Source organism: Octopus bimaculoides, chromosome 10 (genome assembly GCF_046866305.1).
Source record: "Octopus bimaculoides isolate indiv1 chromosome 10, ASM4686630v1, whole genome shotgun sequence".
NCBI lineage: Eukaryota > Metazoa > Mollusca > Cephalopoda > Octopoda > Octopodidae > Octopus > Octopus bimaculoides.
Genome location: NC_142937.1, coordinates 90,365,777 through 90,387,336, shown reverse-complemented (window position 1 = coordinate 90,387,336; position 21,560 = coordinate 90,365,777). Strand labels below are relative to the sequence as shown.

The 21,560-nt window shown below is 35.3% G+C and overlaps 2 protein-coding genes across 4 annotated transcripts in view; one reads left to right on the top strand and one right to left on the bottom strand.

Annotated features, from left to right (window-relative positions):
• Positions 1-1,027, top strand: part of LOC106869415 (signal transducing adapter molecule 2) — a 62,965-nt gene extending 61,938 nt beyond the window's left edge. Inside the window, exon 16 of the mRNA XM_014915146.3 lies at positions 1-1,027. This exon is cut by the window's left edge and continues 162 nt beyond it. Coding sequence (XP_014770632.1) covers positions 1-19 — 19 coding nt within the window. The 3' untranslated portion in view covers positions 20-1,027.
• A 9,216-nt stretch (positions 1,028-10,243) lies between these two features.
• On the bottom strand, positions 10,244-20,955 carry LOC106869414 (uncharacterized). 3 transcript variants are annotated; one of them, XM_014915145.3, is made up of 3 exons: positions 20,850-20,955; positions 17,059-17,765; positions 10,244-16,320 (listed from the first exon to the last, which is right to left on the bottom strand). In XM_014915145.3, exons 2-3 carry the CDS (start codon positions 17,695-17,697, stop codon positions 15,193-15,195), a joined length of 1,767 nt encoding a protein of 588 aa, XP_014770631.1. In that variant the 5' UTR covers positions 17,698-17,765; positions 20,850-20,955; the 3' UTR covers positions 10,244-15,192. The 3 variants fall into 3 exon arrangements, with proteins under 3 accessions (XP_014770631.1, XP_014770630.1, XP_089215120.1); XM_014915144.3 differs by having other exon boundaries at positions 20,767-20,873; XM_089358994.1 differs by lacking the exon at positions 20,850-20,955 and adding an exon at positions 20,757-20,775.
• Positions 20,956-21,560: the final 605 nt, after the last annotated feature.

Genomic DNA, 21,560 nt, shown 5'->3' with positions numbered 1-21,560 from the left:
TCCACAACCTTTGTTGTGATCTGCTATTGCCTTGGAGACAGATGGGGGAGCAGCTGTTGGCTTAGGTCAGTGTTGACAGAAAAGTCATGATTACATTACTTTCAACAAAAACAAAGACAAACAAACAAACAGGTCTTAAGAATGGCTAAAGTAAAGAAAAGAAAATTTGTTATGATTCTGATATTGTATCTTTTTTTTTTTTTATTTTTTTTTTTTTTCTGAAGACTGTTGTTGGAAACAACTAAATTATGGAATCGTTAGTACTGTGATATGCCTCTCTATGGTTAATAACATAACTGTAGTGTTTAAGGCTGGACTTGTGGTTTTGTAGACATCAGGTGATAACTGACCAAGCAAACACTCTGCAGAACTAGCAGGCTATTACTTACTGTAGTAACACTGCACGTTTGTTCTACTCCTGCTTCTTAGCTTGACCACTTAACTGTTTCTTTTTTTTTTTTTGTTTTTGTTTTACATTGTTGTTTTTTTTTTTTAAAAAACTGTGGTCACGGGACTCCCTTTCTCTCTCTCTCTCTTCTCTTCTCTATCTCTCTCCCATATCTTATGTCATGTGAAGTAAGGCATGGATTAAACCTAATTTGTGATGTCTGTCTGCATATGGATACGAATAGTTTGTTTATTTTTACCTTCTTCCTATGTGTGTGCATGCTTGTGTGCGTGTGTATATGCATGGATGTGTGGATGTGCATGTGTGGTTTGTGAACTGCATGAATGTTCGCCATGATGTGTAAGAAAGTCTTATATTCTAAAGACAGCTGACACAATGTTTTTCTCCTCTACATTCAAGTATCACACAAAATATTTAGTTGTTGTAAAGAAAGAAAGCCTAACTCATTGAAACTAATTGAGACATTTTCTGCATAGGAATGGCAGCTTTGAGGGTGTTAGTTGATTGCATGCCATCTTATTTTGCTGTGATACTTACATTTGTACCCACAGAAACAGATTTCGAAATAAAAAAGTGAAAACCGAAGTCTGAAGCTGATATTAAAACTGAACATCTGTAGTATTGAGTTTGTTTTTATCTGGCAATATTGATACTGGTAACCAGAGAAAATGAGAATAACTTCCATTCATTATTTTACATTAGCTTTGTATCTCTCTCTCTCTCTCTCTCTCTCTCATATGTATCTTATATATATATATATATATATATATATGTGTGTGTGTGTGTGTATATGTATACACACATGCACACACTGATAATTTATCATATATATGTGTGTGTATGTATATATATATATATATACATACACATATGTAATCTATCATATATATATATATATATATATATATATATATATATATATATATATATACACACACACATATATGTCCCTGTCATCTCTCCCTTTGTTACTCTTTACAATTTCATTGACATTTCATTGACATCGACTTTACAACAATATTTTATATCAGCATATAAAACTGCCTGCCCTCTAATGCCTGCTTCTTGGCTTTCATTACCTGGCTCATCAGTAGAACAAGTTAGTTGAAATACTGTAATGTTCTAGAAAGGTTATTTTTCATACTCGTATTGTCTAGTTCTCAACTACCATTTATCAAGTCAAAATTTACATCAGAACAACAGTCAACTTTTTTATTGTCATTTAGTCTATTTTCTGTAACCATTTTCCATGTCTGCCTTAAAATAACTAGAAGTAAAGATAGACAATATATTTAGAAGCCGTGTATATTTTTTGATAGATGACAAAGTAAGATATTTATGTAGGTCTTGTAAATAACTGGCATGTTTTGTATTGATTAAAATCACAGATGAATTTATTGTTATTCTAAAGCTGGCTGGTAGACAGACAAATCTAACATATATATATATATATATATACACATTAGTATATATTAATTCATATATATATATATATGAAAACTATATAGACAATATTCTTATAATAAATCAATAAATAAGCTTCATTCAATCCTTTAATATTCATGACATTAATGATGATTTTAGATATGTGGATATATCTATGATGGGAAAGTGATGGAATGCTGCAACTAAGAAAAAAACGTGACCTTCTGTGTGATTTGATGAAGGTTTTCCTGCTATTGAGTGTATGTCAACAAGGCCTGGTTGGCCAGTTTAAACAAATAGCACTGTCTTTATGATCATTGGATTTGGATGATTTCAATATTAATGGGTCAAATTGTCTAGTCTATTACAATTCTAATTAGGTTTATAATTAATTTTCCTAGGCAATTTCAACCTGAATATATTATAAAAATACAAACTACTAATTAGTACCTGTATTACTTTACCAGCTGTTAATATTTTTATATAGAGTGAGTTATTTATTTCAGTGGTTTCCCTCTATAGTAAATGTGTGTATGTGAGATTTGATTTTTGAAATCTGTTAGCTGAAATGTTGACTCTAGATTTTGAGACAATTGCTCAAACATGTTCCAACATATTCATATTCTTTGCAAGCACACATGTACACATCACACTCATAAACAAACACTGTATTTGTATGCCAGCAAATACATGCACACTAACGCACACGTGTGCACATGCACACACACACACACACACACACTATATTTGTATGAGAACATAACAAAGATGTCAAATACTTGTTGAGAGCTATCTTTTTTTTCTAATGTTCTTTCTGTTATCGGAGTAAAACAAGCCTGGTTTATCACATTCTTTCTTGGTAAACCTTGAAAAGAGAAAAATATTACTTGTATTTTTATTTTGTTTTATTTATATATTTATTACCAATAGATATTTGCCTCTCTCTTCTTGGTAAAATTCTCTTGAAACTTTGCTTATATTCCTCAATTTTTATGTTTCTTAAGTCATTAAAGATTCCATTTTATTTGATGGTTATATATCTTTTTTTTTTTTGTTTTGTTTTCATATCTACTACCAGATTATCTTAATGAAGAAATTTCAACCAGATTTGTGGACAATTTTTACTGTTATTACATTTGAGTGGCAGAAAAAGCTTGCAATATTTGTTTCGTCTCTTTCTGTTCTAAGTTTTAATCTCAGTCATTGATTTTGCCTTTCATTCTTCCCATGTCAATAAAATAAGTACCAGTAATATACTGATAGTTGATTCAATCATCTACATCCCTTCTTCAAATGTGTGTGGTCTTGATCCAATTTTAACAGTTATTCTCATTTGGCAGAATTTGGTTGAGCAACTGTCATTTAGTGTTCAATCACAGTGCTTTACATTCTCACTTCATATTTCAGTTCGACCAACTCATTATTTCTCAATGTAGTGTCAACAAAATAGACATGGCATAAACTAGAGGCAGCTACAGCTTGGCCTGGTGTCTAAGTTCTAAATTCAGATCCCACCTAGGTCAATTTTGCCTTTCATCTCTCTGGGGTGGGTGAAATAAAGAACCAGTCAAGTACTGGGAGCAGTTTGATTAACCCCACCTTCCAGTAGTAGAAACAAATCACCACTATTGCCATTATTGTTTACTATACAATCAGTGTAGATTGGGTTCTTCCTCATTTGTCATTTATGGACTTGTGAGAAGTAAAGATGAGGGAAGTGCCACCAAAAATAAACCTAAGATGGTTGGCAGCAGTTATTATGACCGATGAGAAGGAAAAGATGACTATCCTGGAGGTAAATTGGTTGTGCCATGAAAACTGGCCTGGTATAGGAATGGAGCTCCTAATCCAAATCAGTCTGAAAAAACTCATAACCTGCTTCCACAAACAAAAGAAAAGCAGTCTCCAAGCAATGGCCTTCCACTCTCACTATTAACATACAAACACGCACACATTTACAAATACTTTACCTTTAACCACACACACACCCCATCCTAAAACTTCTTTGTCATGTGACACTGTTACAGAATCAATGTGAAGAGGGAAAGAATAGAAACAAAAAATGGTTGTTCCTGGCCAAAAACTGGAAGATTTGATAAGGCAGCAAAGCTCATTGAGTCTTTCCTCTTGAACACTACATCCGGTGCATCTTATATTTAGTTTTCCCATCAACTTATGTACTCCATTGTTCACGCAGACTGGCATTACACGTTCAGCTCACTTCATTTCTGTCTAGTCTTCATAAATCCTTTTCATTCAAAGCATGTTTTGTTACCATGCAGCATCACACTAGCATTATGCAATCTACCCTTCACACTAAGAAAGAAAAAAAAAATTGTTGCTACCCGAGGTTCGAACTCTCTGAATCTTGTCCATTCCATTCTTACTTTGCTTTCAGTACACACATCTCTGCTACTAATTAAGTCACCAACTTTTTCTAGGAAAACATTGGGCAGAGTTCAGTGTTTATTCTTACTCCTAACTATTCCTGCTCCCCTGTCACATTCAAAGACTACCTTCTCTATCGTCCTTCCTATGACCCCACTGCACTTCTTGTCTCTATATCAAGCCCAATCATGTCCTTGATGGTATCACAGTCCTATCTTCTTTCTATTTACTAAGACTCAAGTCTTTGTTAAGTTAATTTCAAGGCCTCTTAATTCTAGATTTTGCTTCCTCTTCTGGAATTTCATCTCTGAATCTTCTAGAAGAATTCTGCTAGAAGAATTAAGTCATCTGCATACTGAGTTCCCACAGATAGCAAGTCTTAAATTTCTCTTATGGTTTACTGGACTATTGGAAAACCAGAAGGTATTGGGGACTGTGCCCTAACAGACCTTTGCCAGCATGTTAAACGGATGCTGAATGCACTCTGTCGATGGCTTGTACAGCTTCATAAGCTATTCATCTACTGCTAATTACCTTAATAGCCTCCAAATTACTGTGTGGAGCTCTGTCAAAGGTCTTATCCAGCTCAACAAATGTTAGGTATAAGGTTTTACCATGAGTACTTCTGGGAGTTGCCTTACTAGAAAGATGACATTGGTAGTATCTCTTCCTGGCTCAAAGCCAAACTGCATCTCCCCAATACTAAGTTTCTTTGTAATTTATTGTGCTATAAATCTTTCCATAACATTAATACCGGGTCCAAAAATTTGGTGTTTCTCCCTAAAGCATCTCCTTGTAGCAGCTAAATGATGCTGCTAAACCAGTTGTTGGATCTGATACCTTTATTAACTATGCCAATGACCAGTCTTGCCCTACTCCACTAAATATTTTAAGCATCTCGGCAACTATTCCACAAAAGGAAACGAAGAGACTTGTTGATTTCACTGTTGCAAATAGAAATAGGAACCGATGGAATGCCTTTGAAAAACTCGTCCCCAGGACACTACCAAACAGATTTCTGTTGAGGATATCAAAAGCAGTCCACTTGTCTCTAATAAGAAAATTCCTAAGTATTGTTGGAATTTTCAGTGAAAAGGGTATAAAAGTCTTTTGAAAATGCTTTTCAAGAAATTCTCCCCCTCCTTACATTGAGAAGACCAGGCTAACCATCTTTTTTTAAAACCAAAGTAAGTGACCTCTTATTTCTTTTCTCTGACCAACACGTATTGTATAAATGTATTTCGACTGGAGTTTACTTGGAAGAAAGGTTACAAAACCAAGATTTTCAGGATGCATACGCTTATGCTGGTATTCAACAACTACAATATGCACGCATCATGTTATTTTTCCTGGATCAAGTTGTTGGGTTGTCATGTTTCAGAAAAGTTTGGATGTCAAGATATAAATGATCTAGCTGGACCTTGATACTAAGTTGGCAGTACTGAATACAAACGGTGCAGGTGGTAACTGTGTCTCATCAACTGGGATAGGGTGACCAGATATCTTCAGGCATGTAGAAGTGTTCTTGTGAATGTTCTGTTCTTTAGTACTAATGAAGGACTGGCTTTTTAGATGCCTGATAAGAGTGAGTACAGATGTTGAATAGGAGTGGTAAAATGCTTAGCCAACTTTCTCAGATAATTCTGCCTGACAGATGTTGGCTTGGTTTCACAAATTCACCGTTGTAGATGTGAATCAACTTGAGTCCTCCATATTATATCTAGATAGAATATTTGTTAGATTAGTGAATAGAGACAGTGTAGGGCATCAACAATTTCAAGCAGATCATAAATTTGTAATCTGCATGGTTAACCTAGATAGGATACATAGAAAGAAACCCAACTCCTAGATGTTGAACATGTTCCTGGTGCACAAAGCCTATACCTGGATTAATGAATTAGTTAAGCAGCAGTTGATGGGAGCAATCATAACCAATCAGTGGTGAGATGCTCTAGAGAGTGTAATTAGAGTAGAATCAGATTTAATGAAGAAGTAATAATAGAGTAAAAAAAAAAAGAAAAAAATTAGAAGAAAGCTAGTCAGCAACTTTTAAGTGCTTATTAAGAAAGACATCACAACCAAAATGAAAATGGCTCTACCCTGTTTCTTCACTGAACAACAAAACTTGTATTGTCAGAGCTAGGGTGCATACTCTTAAACATGAAGGAATGAAAGCTGTTTGACGAGTGGTCGATAGATGCCTGATTTTACAACAATTTAGTTTTTGTTAGAGCAATACAGGTGCATGCTACTTGATATTGTACAGATGTGTTTAACTTACCAGTGGCACTCTACTCAACTGTATTGGGAAAGCAATGGATGAAAAACTTTACTGGATTTTAGTGCCTTCTTTGATAGCCTGCTGTGGCTCTCAGCAGAAGACCCCAAAAAGCTGATAAAGCAGCTGGGATATGGTTAGTTGCGTTTGTGCAAAGGGCCAATTTTCTGGTTTATATGATCTGCTCCTTGAGCATTACATATACATGTTGGACTTACATCTTTTACTTATTGTACAATTACATCTGTGAGCCAGAGAATACTGCTACGGAAAAATGTGAACAAAGGAGACATTATGTATAATTTTTCTGCCTACAACTCTACTGGGTACGGAGTTTAAAATTTTAGCAAAGGCATGTGTAAAGAAGTTGGTGTTAATGTCAGCCGTGTGATCAGAAAAGCACTGGTCTATGCAATCTTAGGCAGATCTGTCCACAAAAGTCTCCATCTGATAGGATAGATCTCAAAGAAAGTGGTTAACCTAGCTTTGGTTGGGCTCTATCCTTTTAAAACAATGAAAAGCTTTCAATATGCTCAACTATTGCTACTTGGTGGTTGTCCACATTAAAACCAGTTTCAGTTCTGTTTTCAAGGACTGGATTATGTCAATGTACAGAAGTATTGAAATGGTTTCAAATCAAATGCTAGATGTCTCCTCTCATCTCTTCTTTATTTACTGACTCTTGAGCCACTTCTGTGGAAACTGCTAGTGTTAAAGGACATCCTGTTTGAAACGGGACCTGGAAGAGCTATGTCAGCACAGATGATGTCACTATATTTATAGGCACCATGCTAGTCAAACTGGTCAGTACTACTTAAAAAAAAATGAAGTGGTGACCAACAGGTGCATGATGTTACACGGGATCTAATTTAGCCCTGACTGCCTGGTGGATAGAAACTGGGACATGGTTACAAAAAAGATGGCCAGTCTCACCCAGGAATATGTGGGTCGAGAAAAAGCCATCCTTGAAAGGGTGGGCAGAATTGGCAAACCTGTACATCACCTCCTTCATATTGTATGCTTATATACACAGGTTGTTTGGGCTAAATTTGACAATTTACATAAAAGGAAAGAAAATAATATCCCATCCAAAAATAAAAGTATTTTTTTTTAAATCTAAAAATATCAACTAGATTATGGCTGTGAAATAACACTTTCCTCAAAGTAGTAACTTTCAGCTTCCACTTCAGCCTCAAGATGGCTCTGGAACCTGGAACATGCATTCTTCATTGTGTCCCTGGGAAGATCTTCAAATGCTTCCTTGATTTTGACCACCAGCCCAGCCTTAATGTTGCAGGCAGAGCGGTTGGTGTCTTTCTTAACCATACCCCACATAGAGTAATCCATGGGATTAAAGTGAAGGGAATTAAGAGGCCAGAAATTGGGTCTGATGAAGTCATAGAAATTCTGACAACTACTTCTGACTTTTTCTAAAGGTATTTCTTTTATTCTTTTACTTGTTTCAGTCATTTGACTGTGGCCATGCTGGAGCATATATGATGGGCTTCTTTCAGTTTCCGTCCACCAAACCCACCCACAAAGCTTTAGTCAGTCTGAGGCTATAGTAGAAGACATTTTTCCCAAAGTGCTATGCAGTTGGACTGAACCCGGAACCATGTGGTTGGTGAGCAAGCTACTTACCACACAGCCACTCCTGCTGAATCCTGCTGCCACATACGTAGCCTTCCAGAAGCAACACTTGGTTTGACTACAGTCTCTAGCAGCCTTAGCCATCTGATGTAAACCTAAGGCCCTGTTCAAATATGTGGGGCAGTATGACATCACCCTCACTGGAGATGCACCCAAAGACTATCACAGTTTGGGGGAACATGGTGAGACATTACGTGAATTTTTGGCAAGCCACCTGTTGTTCTGGGTATTGTACAACTGGTCCTGGCAGTTCTTTTCATCTGAGAACTAGATCATCCCCAGCTCAACAGGATGCTTCATTTTGTCCAGGAGTTTCTTTGCTTTTATCAAGTGGATCTCCTTGACCATGACTTTCAGAATTTGTCCCTTGTGCCTTTAGTACAAGTGGTAATGAAAATTCACATACAAGGTCAGTTTCATAGTGGTGACTCCAACGCCCATCTCTCTTCCCAAAGCCTGGATTCCCTTGCTCGGATCTGTCATCTGTCCTGCAGTTGCTGGACAAACTCCAGTGTTTGGACGCAGTCAGAACACCAGCTGTGTTCTTTGTCACCAACTGCTGGCCACAGCTTTGTAGTTTCTGTTGAAACTGTCCATGTCATGTCTTACAGCCTTTACAGTGTTCATAGAGCATTGAGCAGCAGTCATGATGTCAGCATTTTGATTCCATGTTTGAAGCAGTTGTACCACTCCTTGATCTGAGTTTTGCCCATGGCATCATTGCCAAAGGCCTGCTGTATCTTCTGGAGCATTCGAGCTTGAGTATCACCCTGCTGTTGGTAAAACTTGATGCAATATCTCTGCTTGAAGTGTTTGGTGAAAGCAAAAATCTGACAAGCACGCACTACACAGCTATACTCCAGGCATAACAGCTGGGAACTAAAATTTTCACGCAGGCACATGAAGGGTGGAATCACCACATACCCAAGAGATTTTTCCCACATGGTATTAGTTTTGAATGCAGCTTATATATATATATATATATATATATGAAGTAACAAACTGAAGAAAACAAATCCTTCAAATGGGTGTGTTAAACATCCAATTCACTGGTACGTCCGTTGGATACCAGCCATCCTTTCACATAGAATTTTATCTTTTTCTAAACTTTGACCCTGAAGTGACTTTATATATAATAGAACTGTGACTATGTATATCAGAAAAAATATATATAAGTCGAAACAATTTGTTGGCCTTTTTATGGTTTTTATAATTATTTATGTTATATAATATTATGTTATATTATATTCAGTGTTTAATGTAATATTGTAATTTAAATAAATTATTGGATTGTCAATAGTATATCTGTATATTTAATTTATCTTTATATATATTTAGGTGGGGGTGTATATGTACTCATGTAATGCATGCATTATCGTTTTCAACATCTTTTAACATCCATGTTGCAAGCTGGCATAGATTGGATGGTCTGACAGAATCCAACAAGTCCAAGGAGTGCATTGATCTCTAATGTTTTGGCATGGCTTCTATGACTGGATGTCCCTTTTTTAATGCCTAACACTTTGCACAGTCTACTGGGCGCTTTTTCGTAACACCAGAAGTCACCATGCTGCTCACAAAATTAACTGAGTGGGGTTACAATAGAGAGGGTGGTGGGTACACCTTGCAAGAGTGTAGTGGGAGACAGATGTGGTGTATAGGGAGAGTGAGAAATGTATGGTAATGATGAGGAAGAGATAATTGGGTGGTAGTAGAAAAAGATGATCGATGTAAAATATGAAGATGACAATATTAAGAATAAAAGATGGGTGTTAAGTGAAGTGGTTCCAGATAGTGTGAAAGATAACTGGCATCAGATTCTGATAAGACCTTTCAATTGACTTTTTAACCAGGTCTATCACAACTTTTCTTTGGAGATCCTATCCTAAAAGTTGGGATATACTATTTCAAGAATTTGAATGTACTGCTTCAAAAAGCAATTGGTTCCCATTTGAAGGACAGGAGATTCTTTTTTTTTAAGACTTACCTGCTACATTGAACAAGTTCACTCAGTGGTTTATATCTATTTACCTTAAAATTTTATTTTGATTTTGAAATCCAGGATAATTTTAAAAAGACAAAACAAAAAGAACTTAGCTTCTTTATTTTTTTCTTTATTACAAAACTGATTTTCACTCAATATCAATGCGTCTTTTTTTCTTTTATATTTCTGTTTATTTAAAATGTCGTTATTTTGTTAATTTTGTTGACAAGAGAAGTGATCATTTGTATCAAAACCTTGGTTATTTGCATTTATTATATTTTTGTTAATTTTTTTCAGACAATAGTTTGTTTTGTTTTTTTTCGTAAACAGTTGAATTGACCATAATATATTGCAGATATTTAGTCTGGCATACTGAAAAATGAAGAACCAAATTGATATCTTAGCTTATGTTAATGTAGTAGATTGACAGAATCATAAGAGCACCAGACCTTGCACTGTTTAAAAGCCCCTTTACATTCCGACATCAAATCCCACAGAGGTTAACTTTGTATTTCATTCACAGAATTGATAAAATAAAGTGTTAGTCAAGTACTGGGGTTGATTTAATCCACTACATCTCACCCTCCCACACATCTGTGGTCCTGTTTCAATGTTAAAAAGTGATATTTTTAGTATTGAAGCAAAATGAGTTTAGCCACCAAACCAACTTCTCGAATGTATGTAGTCTCACATATTGCCAAAACAACCCTGGAGATTTCCAAAATGATACATAAGGATATAAGAGAAGCAAAAGAGATTGTTAGAATAAAAATAATTTCTAATTCAGATACATGGACAGCAATTTTGAAAGCAAGTGGCTGTTAATTAAATACATCCCTAGTTCTTGACTAATACTTACTTTGATGACCCCAGAAGGATGAAAGGCAAAGTTGACCTCAGCAGGATTTGAACTCGGAACATACAAAGGATGAACAAATACTGCAAGGTGTTTTCTCCAGCGCTCTAATGATTCTGCTGATCCACCATCCTGATAGTGATGATAATAACATTTGTTTCTCATTTAAGCATAAGGCCAGCATGTCTGTTAACATCAAATGGTCCCCATACTTAATTGATACTTTATATTATCAACCTCAAAAGGATGAAAGGCAAAGTTGACCATGGCAGGAATTGAACTCAGAACATAAGACATCATATCTGATGATCTCCTAAATCTGCCAACCAACCATCCTTGTAGTGATGATAATAAAAATAATTTCTGATATAAGTCACACAGGAACAACACATTTTGTGGGGGGTTATTGTTGATTATATTAAACCACAGTATTTTGCTGCTATTTTATTTTATCAGTCCCAAAAGGATGGAAAATGGTTTGGAAGCAAGGTAGGAGCTCAACTTGTGAGTAAATATTTCAAACTATTGGCCTATCATCATTTAATATCTGTTGTCCATGCTGGCATGGATTGGATGGTGTGACCACAATATTAAGTAAAAGGCAACATGAGATGAGGTGGTCAGTCAAATCACCTTAGTTCATTATTGGTTTTATTGATCTCCAGAAGGATGCAAAGCAAAATTGACCTTGACAGGATTTGAACTCGGACAGTAAAGGAATGTAATTAAAACACCACAAGACAGCCTGTCACTCTACTACTTCTGCCACTTTAACCGTTTTGAAACTAACTTCCCTGAGATTGACCTTTGTTCTATGAAACAAACTTCCTGTTTTGAAGTGAGCTAAATTAAAACCTTACATCGAAATTTCATGTTTATATTCTAAACACCAACTTAATAATGACAAAGTTATTTTATTTTACTTAATTCATTATTTTAAAAAATATAAGTGGAACAAAAATATAGTAAAGGAAAAAGGTTAATAATATTTATCCCTTGAAAGAATGAATTATAACTGAATCAGTAAAGCACAGTGCATAATGCATCAGAGATGATAAAGTACCAGTAATTTACTGCATCTACCAAGGATAATTTAACAATGAAGTATTGGACTGATATAATCTTCCAGCTGTGGCCTTGTACTTTGATTACAAATGAAATAAGTTGGTGGACTGACAGAGCCATTAGAGCATTGTGGATAAAATATCTTGCAGCATTTTGTATGTCTCTTATGTTCTGAGTTCAAATTTGCTTTTCATCCTTCTGAGATCAATAAAAAAAAAAGGTATTAAGTACGCAATGGGCTGGTATAATCAATTGTCCCCATGTCCACACAAATTTCTGGTCTTGTATTTATTTAAGAAACAATTATTATTATGAAAGAGACGAAGGCTGGCAGAATCGTTGGTGCATCAAACGAAATGTATAGCAGCATTTCAAATGACTTTTTTTGTTCTGAGTTCAAATCTCATCAATGTCAATTTTGCCTTTCATCCTTTCAGCGTAAATAAAATAAACCACCAGTCAAGTATAGGGATCAAAATAATCAACTTGCTCCTTCTCCTAAAAAATACTGGCCTGGTACCAAAATTAGAAAGAATTATTAAGAAAGGGGGGAAATGCCTTGTAGGATTTAATAAGATTTTCCTGTTTGGATTCAAATATTACAGGGGTCCACTCTATTCCCCCATTCCTCAGGTATCAATAAATCAAGTGCTGACACAAGGCCAATTACCAAGAAATAATTACTGTTATGCAAGTGGTGGATGAGGAATGAGTTCAAATCCTTCTAGGGTCAATAAGATAAGTATCAGTTTATTTATCTGTACTCACTCTCAGATTATGCCACCTTTTCCCTCTCTTAGAAATCATTATCACCATTATGGTGTCTAATCTAAGCTCAGTAAAGAGCATCAGTAAATTATCAGCAATTTCTAGCTATGGACACAGTTTAAGATCCCGGTTCAAAGTTCAATATCCTACTAACGTGGCATTTGCAGTGCAATTTTATATTATGTTCCAAGTACCACCTTCATAATGACAAAGGTATTTCACTACATACTTCATTTGTTTTCAAAATTAATTGAAATAAAGGTAATGCATTTCACTATAAATATGAGTGATTGTGACCTTTGGCAATTTGCTGTGCTTGAGAAGACTTGTCAAGCCAAGTGAAATCATAGGTGTGGCCTGTGCCAATGACATGTATAAGGCACCCACTACACTCTCAGAGTGGTTGACATTAGGAAGGGCATTCAGCAGTAGAAACCAAGCCAAATTCAGACTGGAACCTATGCAGCTTACCAGTTACAGTCAAGCTGTCTAACCTATGTCAGCATGGAAAGTGGACGTTACACAACCTCTGTGTTTGTTCATAAAAAACAAGGGTTATAGATATAAAATAAACTACTCAATACTTCAGCAAGTTGAGTGTGTTATGTTTATTTGGTCTTTTGTTCTGGAGCAAGCAGAGTTACATTCCTTATTTGCAAGTACAGCACAAATAGCTGCGGCATATTCACTTTTATGCGCATTTTTCAATGCTAGAATGGAGTGGACGAATATATTATAAATGCAGGTTTTCAACCAGATGCCCTTCCCGTTGCTAGCCTTTACCTGTTTTTCAAGCAAGGAGTATAGCAAAGGGTGTCTTCTTCCACATGTCTTCAAAGATGCAAAATAAGTGGATGATACAGTGAGAGGAGAATTTGACAGTAACCTCACTGCCAATAGCTGAGTGATTACACATGTAAACAAACCCACATGCACACAAGCTTCTTTCAGTTTTTATCTATCAAATTCACTGCAGTGAACAACCCAGGGGACTAACTATGAAACCAGCTAGCTGGAAAATAATATATTTGTTCATTCATTTCACATTTATTTTTTTCCCATGCTAGTATGGATGGGACAAATACAGTTTGAGGCAATGTTTTGCAGCCAGAAGTACTCAAGCAATGGATGTATTCTATTCATCTTCAAAAGTGTGGAGCCATGAGATGAGTTGTTAGCAGGGAATATCCACAAACATCACTACTTTTTTTGTGCAACACTTTTCATATGCAGATACAGAATGAATCATACACACACACACACATAGAAGACTGGATTCCATACAGCTTCCATTTGCCAATTTCACTCACAAGGCATTGGATGGCCCAAGAAATCACATTCTGAGATAGAACTCAAGATCACATAGTAACAAAGTGAACTCTGCATCCATACACCTATGCTTGTACCTGTCAGTTTATTAAATATACGTAGAAGTGCATGACACACACACATGATATAATGTCCTAGCTATGTCAGCATGGAAAGCAGAGGTAAAATAATGATGATTTTTCTTTGTAGCAGGGGTAGGTTTTTGGTGCAGTTATTGCATTTACAGCTGGATTCTGTCCCTTTCAATTGCTAATTCAACTGTGAAGTAAGGAGAGTAACTCCTTACTCGGCCAGGCAAAATGTAGCAAGCAGAATTATAGAGGTTAGTTATATACTTTGCTCATGGACACAACATTATGGTTATTAGCAATATTCAAACTTATGACCATATGAATTAATTTAAAACAATATGAGAAAAGATAAATTAAAAAATAAAATATAGATTGATCAGCTGTTATCTTATTGGATTGGATTCAGTTACTTCGTTAATCAATCAGGAATCAATTATCGCTTAGGTATTTTTTAACCTAAAACTTGTAACCAATATAGGCAAATGTATATGAGCTTATTACTTACAGAGCAAAGTTAACAGAAAGGAAAATGGAAAGAATTTAATATAAAAACGCAACAAAAATTACAAAGTATCTCTAACTGTCATTGAAATGTCGCTTGATGGGGAGTATGTAGTATAATGTCTAGCACAGCGTACAGTGTATGATATTCTGTGGTGACCATAGAAGTGCATTATATGTAATGTGATGTATAATGTACTGGGTACTTTGTTGTATGATGTGTAATGTAATTTAGTGCTTACTGTACAATGAATGCTGTAAATGTAGTATGTGATCCTTTTGCAGAAATGATGCAGGGTATTGTAAATTCTGATGTGTTTAGTATACCACACAGTGTGTAGTGCTGTGCATAGTGTTATGTCTAATTTGTAGCATAGCATAGTAGCACATAATGCATAATCATATAAGATGTAATGTGTAGCATAATACAGACTGTAGTGAATGAGATGGAAATGTATGTTGTAGAAACTATGAAACACGATTACAGAGCTGCGAAGTTGTGTTATTTCCATCAGGAGGCAGCTGGTCACTACCAAATTCTACCCAACTGTTTTTCTGCAAATTGCGATGGATGCGATATATTTGGTCCTTTTGGAAGCCGTGTAGGTTTTTTAAATGAGCTAAAAACGTTCGAAAATAGCGAAACCAGACTTTGCTAACGCAGAAGGGACATGAATAATAACCCAATTTTTCACCATGGATTTCCAAAATGTGTCTCCGAAGTGAACAGCGCTGAGTAAAGCTGTGTTTGCATTTCCGACACTGGAGATTCTGATAATCAGCTAATTCTAGGACAATACATTCAGAATATTTCTGATTAGCACGCTCAGGTATATATGACATGGAACTTTGATTATTCAACTCAAACGGCTGGCCTAAATTGTCAATGGGGTCAGCATGTATTCCGTGTACTGACTCAAGATGCTGGCAGAAAAGTGGGTACGAGTCGTAGATGAGAGTATTAGGACAGTGTGGACAAATATAATGTTGGGGTGCTTGTTTCTTCTGATTAGCAGCACAACACTGGTCCACAGGGCCACTTTGGTCTAGAGGGACACAACATAAATTATCCAAGGACAAAGACTGAGACACTCTCTCTTCTAAATTATCCACTTCATTAATTTCAATAACATCTTTCATCGAAGGATTATCATTCAGAATTATTTCAATGTGTGAAGATTTTGAACTTGATTTCTCTGATGCTTCAACAGCTTCACCTTGTTTGTTTGCTACACAACTGGAACTTGCATGAGTATTGCTTTGTACGATTAGAGGTTTTGTCGAACGTTTTGAGAATTTTTCATTATGAGGTGCTGTGCAAACAGTGTTGCTGCTTTCTAAAGACTCACTTTCATCACTGCTTTTATTGTTGTCATTGTTCTCCACACAACCTGCTTTGGTACATGGTAATTTTAGCTGTGGCATTGAACAAGGGCTGCTATTTCTGGAATTACACAGTTCCCCTGCTGTTTCAGAGGCAACAGTAAAGCAGTTGGTTTGTTGTACATTGGTGGGTTTACCAAGAGCACAACAATGTGATGGAGGGTCAGTAGATTTGGGGGCAGAATCTTTTAAACTGGAAACAGCAGTAGAAACCTGGAACGAACAGTAATTCTTAATTAGAATAAATTCAAACATGTTCAACAACAAGCCATGCATCATAATCAAACACATTATAGTTGCATACATAAATATAAAATAATAATTGCACATATATTGTAAGAATAAAGTGATAATAGCATACAATTCATAAGTATAAAACTGTAGTGGTTTACATATTAAAGCATAAAATTACAGTGACATATATGTTGTAAGTAACAAAGTATGGTGACGTGCAACATGTAAATATATAGTGGACAATAAGGAGACGTGGTACGCAATAGATGCAGGGCATACAACATGTAAGTAAAAAAATATAGTGACATACAACATGTCATAAGTTCTGAAAATAATGATATGCTAACACAAAATTGTCATAAACAAGTCATCAATACAGAAACTAGTGACATACAACGTAATTCCAGAATAACAGTGTCATATATACATGTGATAATTCCAGAATTATGGTGATACACATACGACAAATCAAATATGGTAAATATGGATTGACAGTCAACAGTGGCATTGAACATCAAGCTTAGAGGGCTTGAGCTGAACACCTGGCAAGCATCTTGTTGCTTCAAAAGACATTTAATTCTGTACTGTTTCAGTTCACATAGATTTGGGAATGTTAGTCATGACAGTCTTTTCGGGGAGATTTCTCTCTCATTTGTTTAACCAAACAACAATAACAAATGCACACACACACACACACAATAAAAGAACACTACAAACCTGTGGACTAGATGCTTCTGTTAGCACGATTCTCTCTGTAGAGTTAGAGTCTGTTTTAGATTCTTCAGCTGATTTTTGTGTAACATCCGAAGAATTCCCAATACCTTCCTGAGTAAGGTTTAATACGGCTTTCAAGTTACTCTTGCTTTCTATTGATTCATTAATCTGACTAACATAATTCTGAAGATACTGGAAATGGTCTGCAGCAGATAAATTCTGCTGCTGCTGCTGCTGCTGGTTATCATTATTATCATTATTATCATTATTATTATTATTATTATTATTATTATTACTATTATTATTATTATTATTATTATTGCTGGATGATGTAGTTTTTGGTTGTTGTGGTGGGGTTTGTGCTGAGTCCTCTTCACAGGATGAAGAATTTGTGATAAATGTAACGTTTCTGAAGGTTTCTGTTCTCATATTTTGGTCATAGGAATTGATACTAACTGACTTTTCAAGTGGTTTCATGCACAGACTCTTCCGATGTAAGATAAAACCAGTAAGGGCACGGAATAAGTTACGGCAAAGTTTACATTCTAAAATAATGTCAGAATCATTATAAATGAAATGTTTTTCCTCTGGTGAGCCATGAAGCATCATTGTTAATATCTGATCAAGTATTTTGGTACCCATTATGTACCGAATAGTTTGTCAAAACTTTACAAATTCTTCACAATTTATTGTCTGTTTTCATCATAAACCTGGAGAAATATAAAGAAACATCAAAAATATAAGGAAAAATGTGTAAAACAAAATTAGGGTGAGATTGGCATATTATTAACTAAGAAATGAATAAAGTAATTGAGGTAGTCAGAATGTGTGATAGGATAAGAGGAGTCTGGTTATAAACAACTCAACAAGTAACATTCATTAATGCATTTGCCTCACAGCCAGGATTGGCAGAACAGAAGGACTATCTCAATGATGACTGACAGTAACTTTTTATTATGGCTGGTGACTTCAACAGACATTCTGGTCAACACCATAATGACTTTTATGACATAAATGGAGGCTATGGTTATTGAACAAGAAATGAGTTTGTAGGCTGCCAGAATTCTGTGGTACAAGTGATTTAAACAATTTGCAACACACACTTCAAGAAACCAGCCAAACACCTCATCACCTACCAATCTGACGAATACTTAAGTCAGATTTCATCCTTATCAGGAAAAAAAATAGATGGGCCATTGTAAATATAAAATCTTTTCTAGTGAAGAATCCATTAGCCACCATAGGTTAGTTGCTAATGACTTCAGAGTCAAAGCTTCATGGACACACAGACAAAAAATGAAATGGAGGAGGAAGACATGGATGCTAATAGAACCCACAATTGGGCATAAGTTTTAGAGAAGTTATAGCTCTAAGCTGTAAAAACTTTGCCAGATCAGATTGAGCCTGGTGCAGCTTTAGGATCACCAATCCTCAGTCAAACCGCCCAACCCATGCCAGCATGGAAAGCGGACGTTAAACGACGATGATAATGATTCTACTTCTGTAGTACAATGCTTCAAGCAAACTACACTGCTCCTCTTTCATATATATATATATATATATATATATAAGGGAGAATATACAAAAAATAACAACAGACGAGGACAGGTGGTGTAAATAACAAAAGTATATATTAGTATGACGCTCGGGAATACGGAAAGTCTTTGACGTTTCGAGCTACGCTCTTCAACAGAAAGAATACGGAGACAAGGAGAAAAACACGGAGAAAAAAAATTGAATAGTGTTCAGTCAACGGTCAATCATAAGACAGTCATGGTTGAAATGCCTTTCACAAAGCCTCTGTATGGCCAGGGATGACTCAGAGCTAAACAATAATATAGTCTTCATTTTGAAAATGGAAACTTTTCCTTTTAATTTTGTTTTATCTTACAATTCTCATTTCCAAAATAATTAAAATAGTTTGGAGTGAATTAACAAACAAAATTTTTAATATTGTGACACAAGCTAAACCAGAAATGCTTGGAAAAGTCAGGGAATTGACTTAATGAACCTCAGCCTTTCTATTTAACTTATTTTATGAAAGTTGGCCACAATGAAATTTGAACTCAGAGCCAGGACCAAAGCTTAATACTACCTGATCACTGATTCAGTGATAGTAATCGTTCCTCAGCATTAGTGTATACCAAAAATTTATAGAGAAAGGCTTAAACTAGTTGAATCGACTAAGTACATTACTAGAACTTTATTAAATGTGGAAGAGTGGAAAGTGAAGTCACCCAAGCAGGCGGAATCTGAGCAAGAAAGTAGGGGGAGCACACTAAAAATCACAAGCTCCAGTGCACGCGCACATATATATATATATATATATGTGGCACCTTGAGCAAGTGTCTTTTACTATAGCCTTGGGCTGACCAAAGCCTAGTGAATAGATTTGGTAGATGGAAACTGAAAGAAGCCCGTCGTATATATATGCATATATGTCTGTACTTATCCCCACATCGTTTGACAACCGATGTTGGTGTGTTTACGTCCCTCGTAATATAGAGGTTCGGCAAAAGGGTCCGACAGAATAAGTACTAGGCTTACAAAGAATAAGTCCTGGGGTCGATTTATTCGACAAAAGGCGGTGCTCCAGCATGGCAGCAGTCAAATGACTGAAACAAGTAAAAGAATATATATATATATATATATATATATATATATATATATATACGCACACACTTAGCATTTCTTCCGATTCTTTGCAGTATGAGCTCAAATCCCGCCGTGGTCAACTTTGTTACGTCTAAAATTGCTGGCCTTGTGCCAAAATTTGAAACAATAATTGTTTCAATAATAAACTTGGAACTGAACGGTGAATACATGTTTACATTTTTAATAAAGTTAAATACGAAAACGTGTTCATGTAAGTCGCCGAGTTTTGAACTCATTAACTTGGGCGCCAAGGTGTTTGCTCTCTCACATAAATATATTATATATATATATATATAGAGAGAGAGAGATAGATAACTCCTATTCTCATTCTATATATTAGTTGAATAGAAGTTTGGGTTTCACTGTCTGTACTCCGAGTTTCAGTTAATTTCCTCATTATATATATATATCCTGTTTACTTCGAGATCGGAAATAATCTTTTCATATGCAAGTCTCATAATTAAAATCAATTGATGTTGCTCGTTTAATTCACTGAAGGGTACAAGAAACAATATCCAGGAGACAAAGGAAACAAGTATGAAAGACCTCGTTGTTGCAGACAAAAGAAAAAAATATGTAAATTAAAAAAATAATTAACCGTAAAATAATTACAATAACATCAATTTTATCCTTTTTATAAAATCTGATTCAAATTCTTGATGTTTTGATGGGAAACACATAGTAACTAGGCTGTTGTAACTTTTGAACAAGCACTGGCTATACAAAGAAATCGTTTCCTTTATAGCAAAAGACTTTGATCAGTTTAACTTTTCTTAAAATATAGACTGTTATCATTAATGTGATTATAGATTTCTTCTGTAGATTTTTGTTTAGTACTAATCGCTGTGATTATTGTCTAAAAGAACAAGAAAAGTTGACATTTGTTCACAAAGGGAAGTATATTGTTACATATTATAGCTTTATATACACCACAGCAACCGTTGCAAACATTAGATGCAGCGTCAGCAAACACACACAATTCCTACCAACAGATGGGAACATCAAGGATAGAAGAATAGAGTCTGTTTAGCTAAAAAGAAACATACAAATACAAACCATCTTTTAAACGACATGAAACACATAAGGACACCTTACTGGAAATAAATAGAGAAAATTCTTTTTTTTTTTTAACAATTTACCTATAAACAGGAAGTTGGTGGAATTCTGGGATTAAGACGGATCCGAACAAATAATTGTCAACTATGAAAAACTATTCCAAGTAATTTTATTAATACTTAAAGTTGCTATTAAAACTATCGAATTTGATTGAGGAGATGTATGATAAAAAGCATTCCAATTATGGCCATCCCGTCTTTTTAAGAATATGTCTCAGACTATATTTATCCATTGTGTCCCTTCCTTCCCCAGTGGGCATGCTCTGATTAATCATTAAGCACAAGTGCTCGCCACTAAAGAGAAAGGACACCACCGTGTTTTATTTGTTACTTTTTGTTTTGTTTTTGTTTTTTTTTCGCACGATTTGTTATGGCCCTGTTCAATCAGAACTCCGCGAAGCAGGCTCAGAGTAAAACAAAAGACAAGAAAAAACACATAGCAACAACAATAATGGTTTCAAATTTTTAATACAAGTAATTTTAGTGGGAGGTGTTAATCGATATTACATCGACCTTGGTACTTGACTGGTACTTTATTTTATCGACCTCCGAAAAGATGAAATGCAATTATAGCATTGAAAAGGTTGATTATATATTTTAAATTTGGGAACACTACGAAATCGAAATATTGTTCTAGTGAGAAGCAAATACTTTATTTATACTACTACTGCGTTAAATTTTTTTTTTTTAATATAGTTGTGGGGGATCTGGTCTTAAAAGAAAATTATTTTTTAC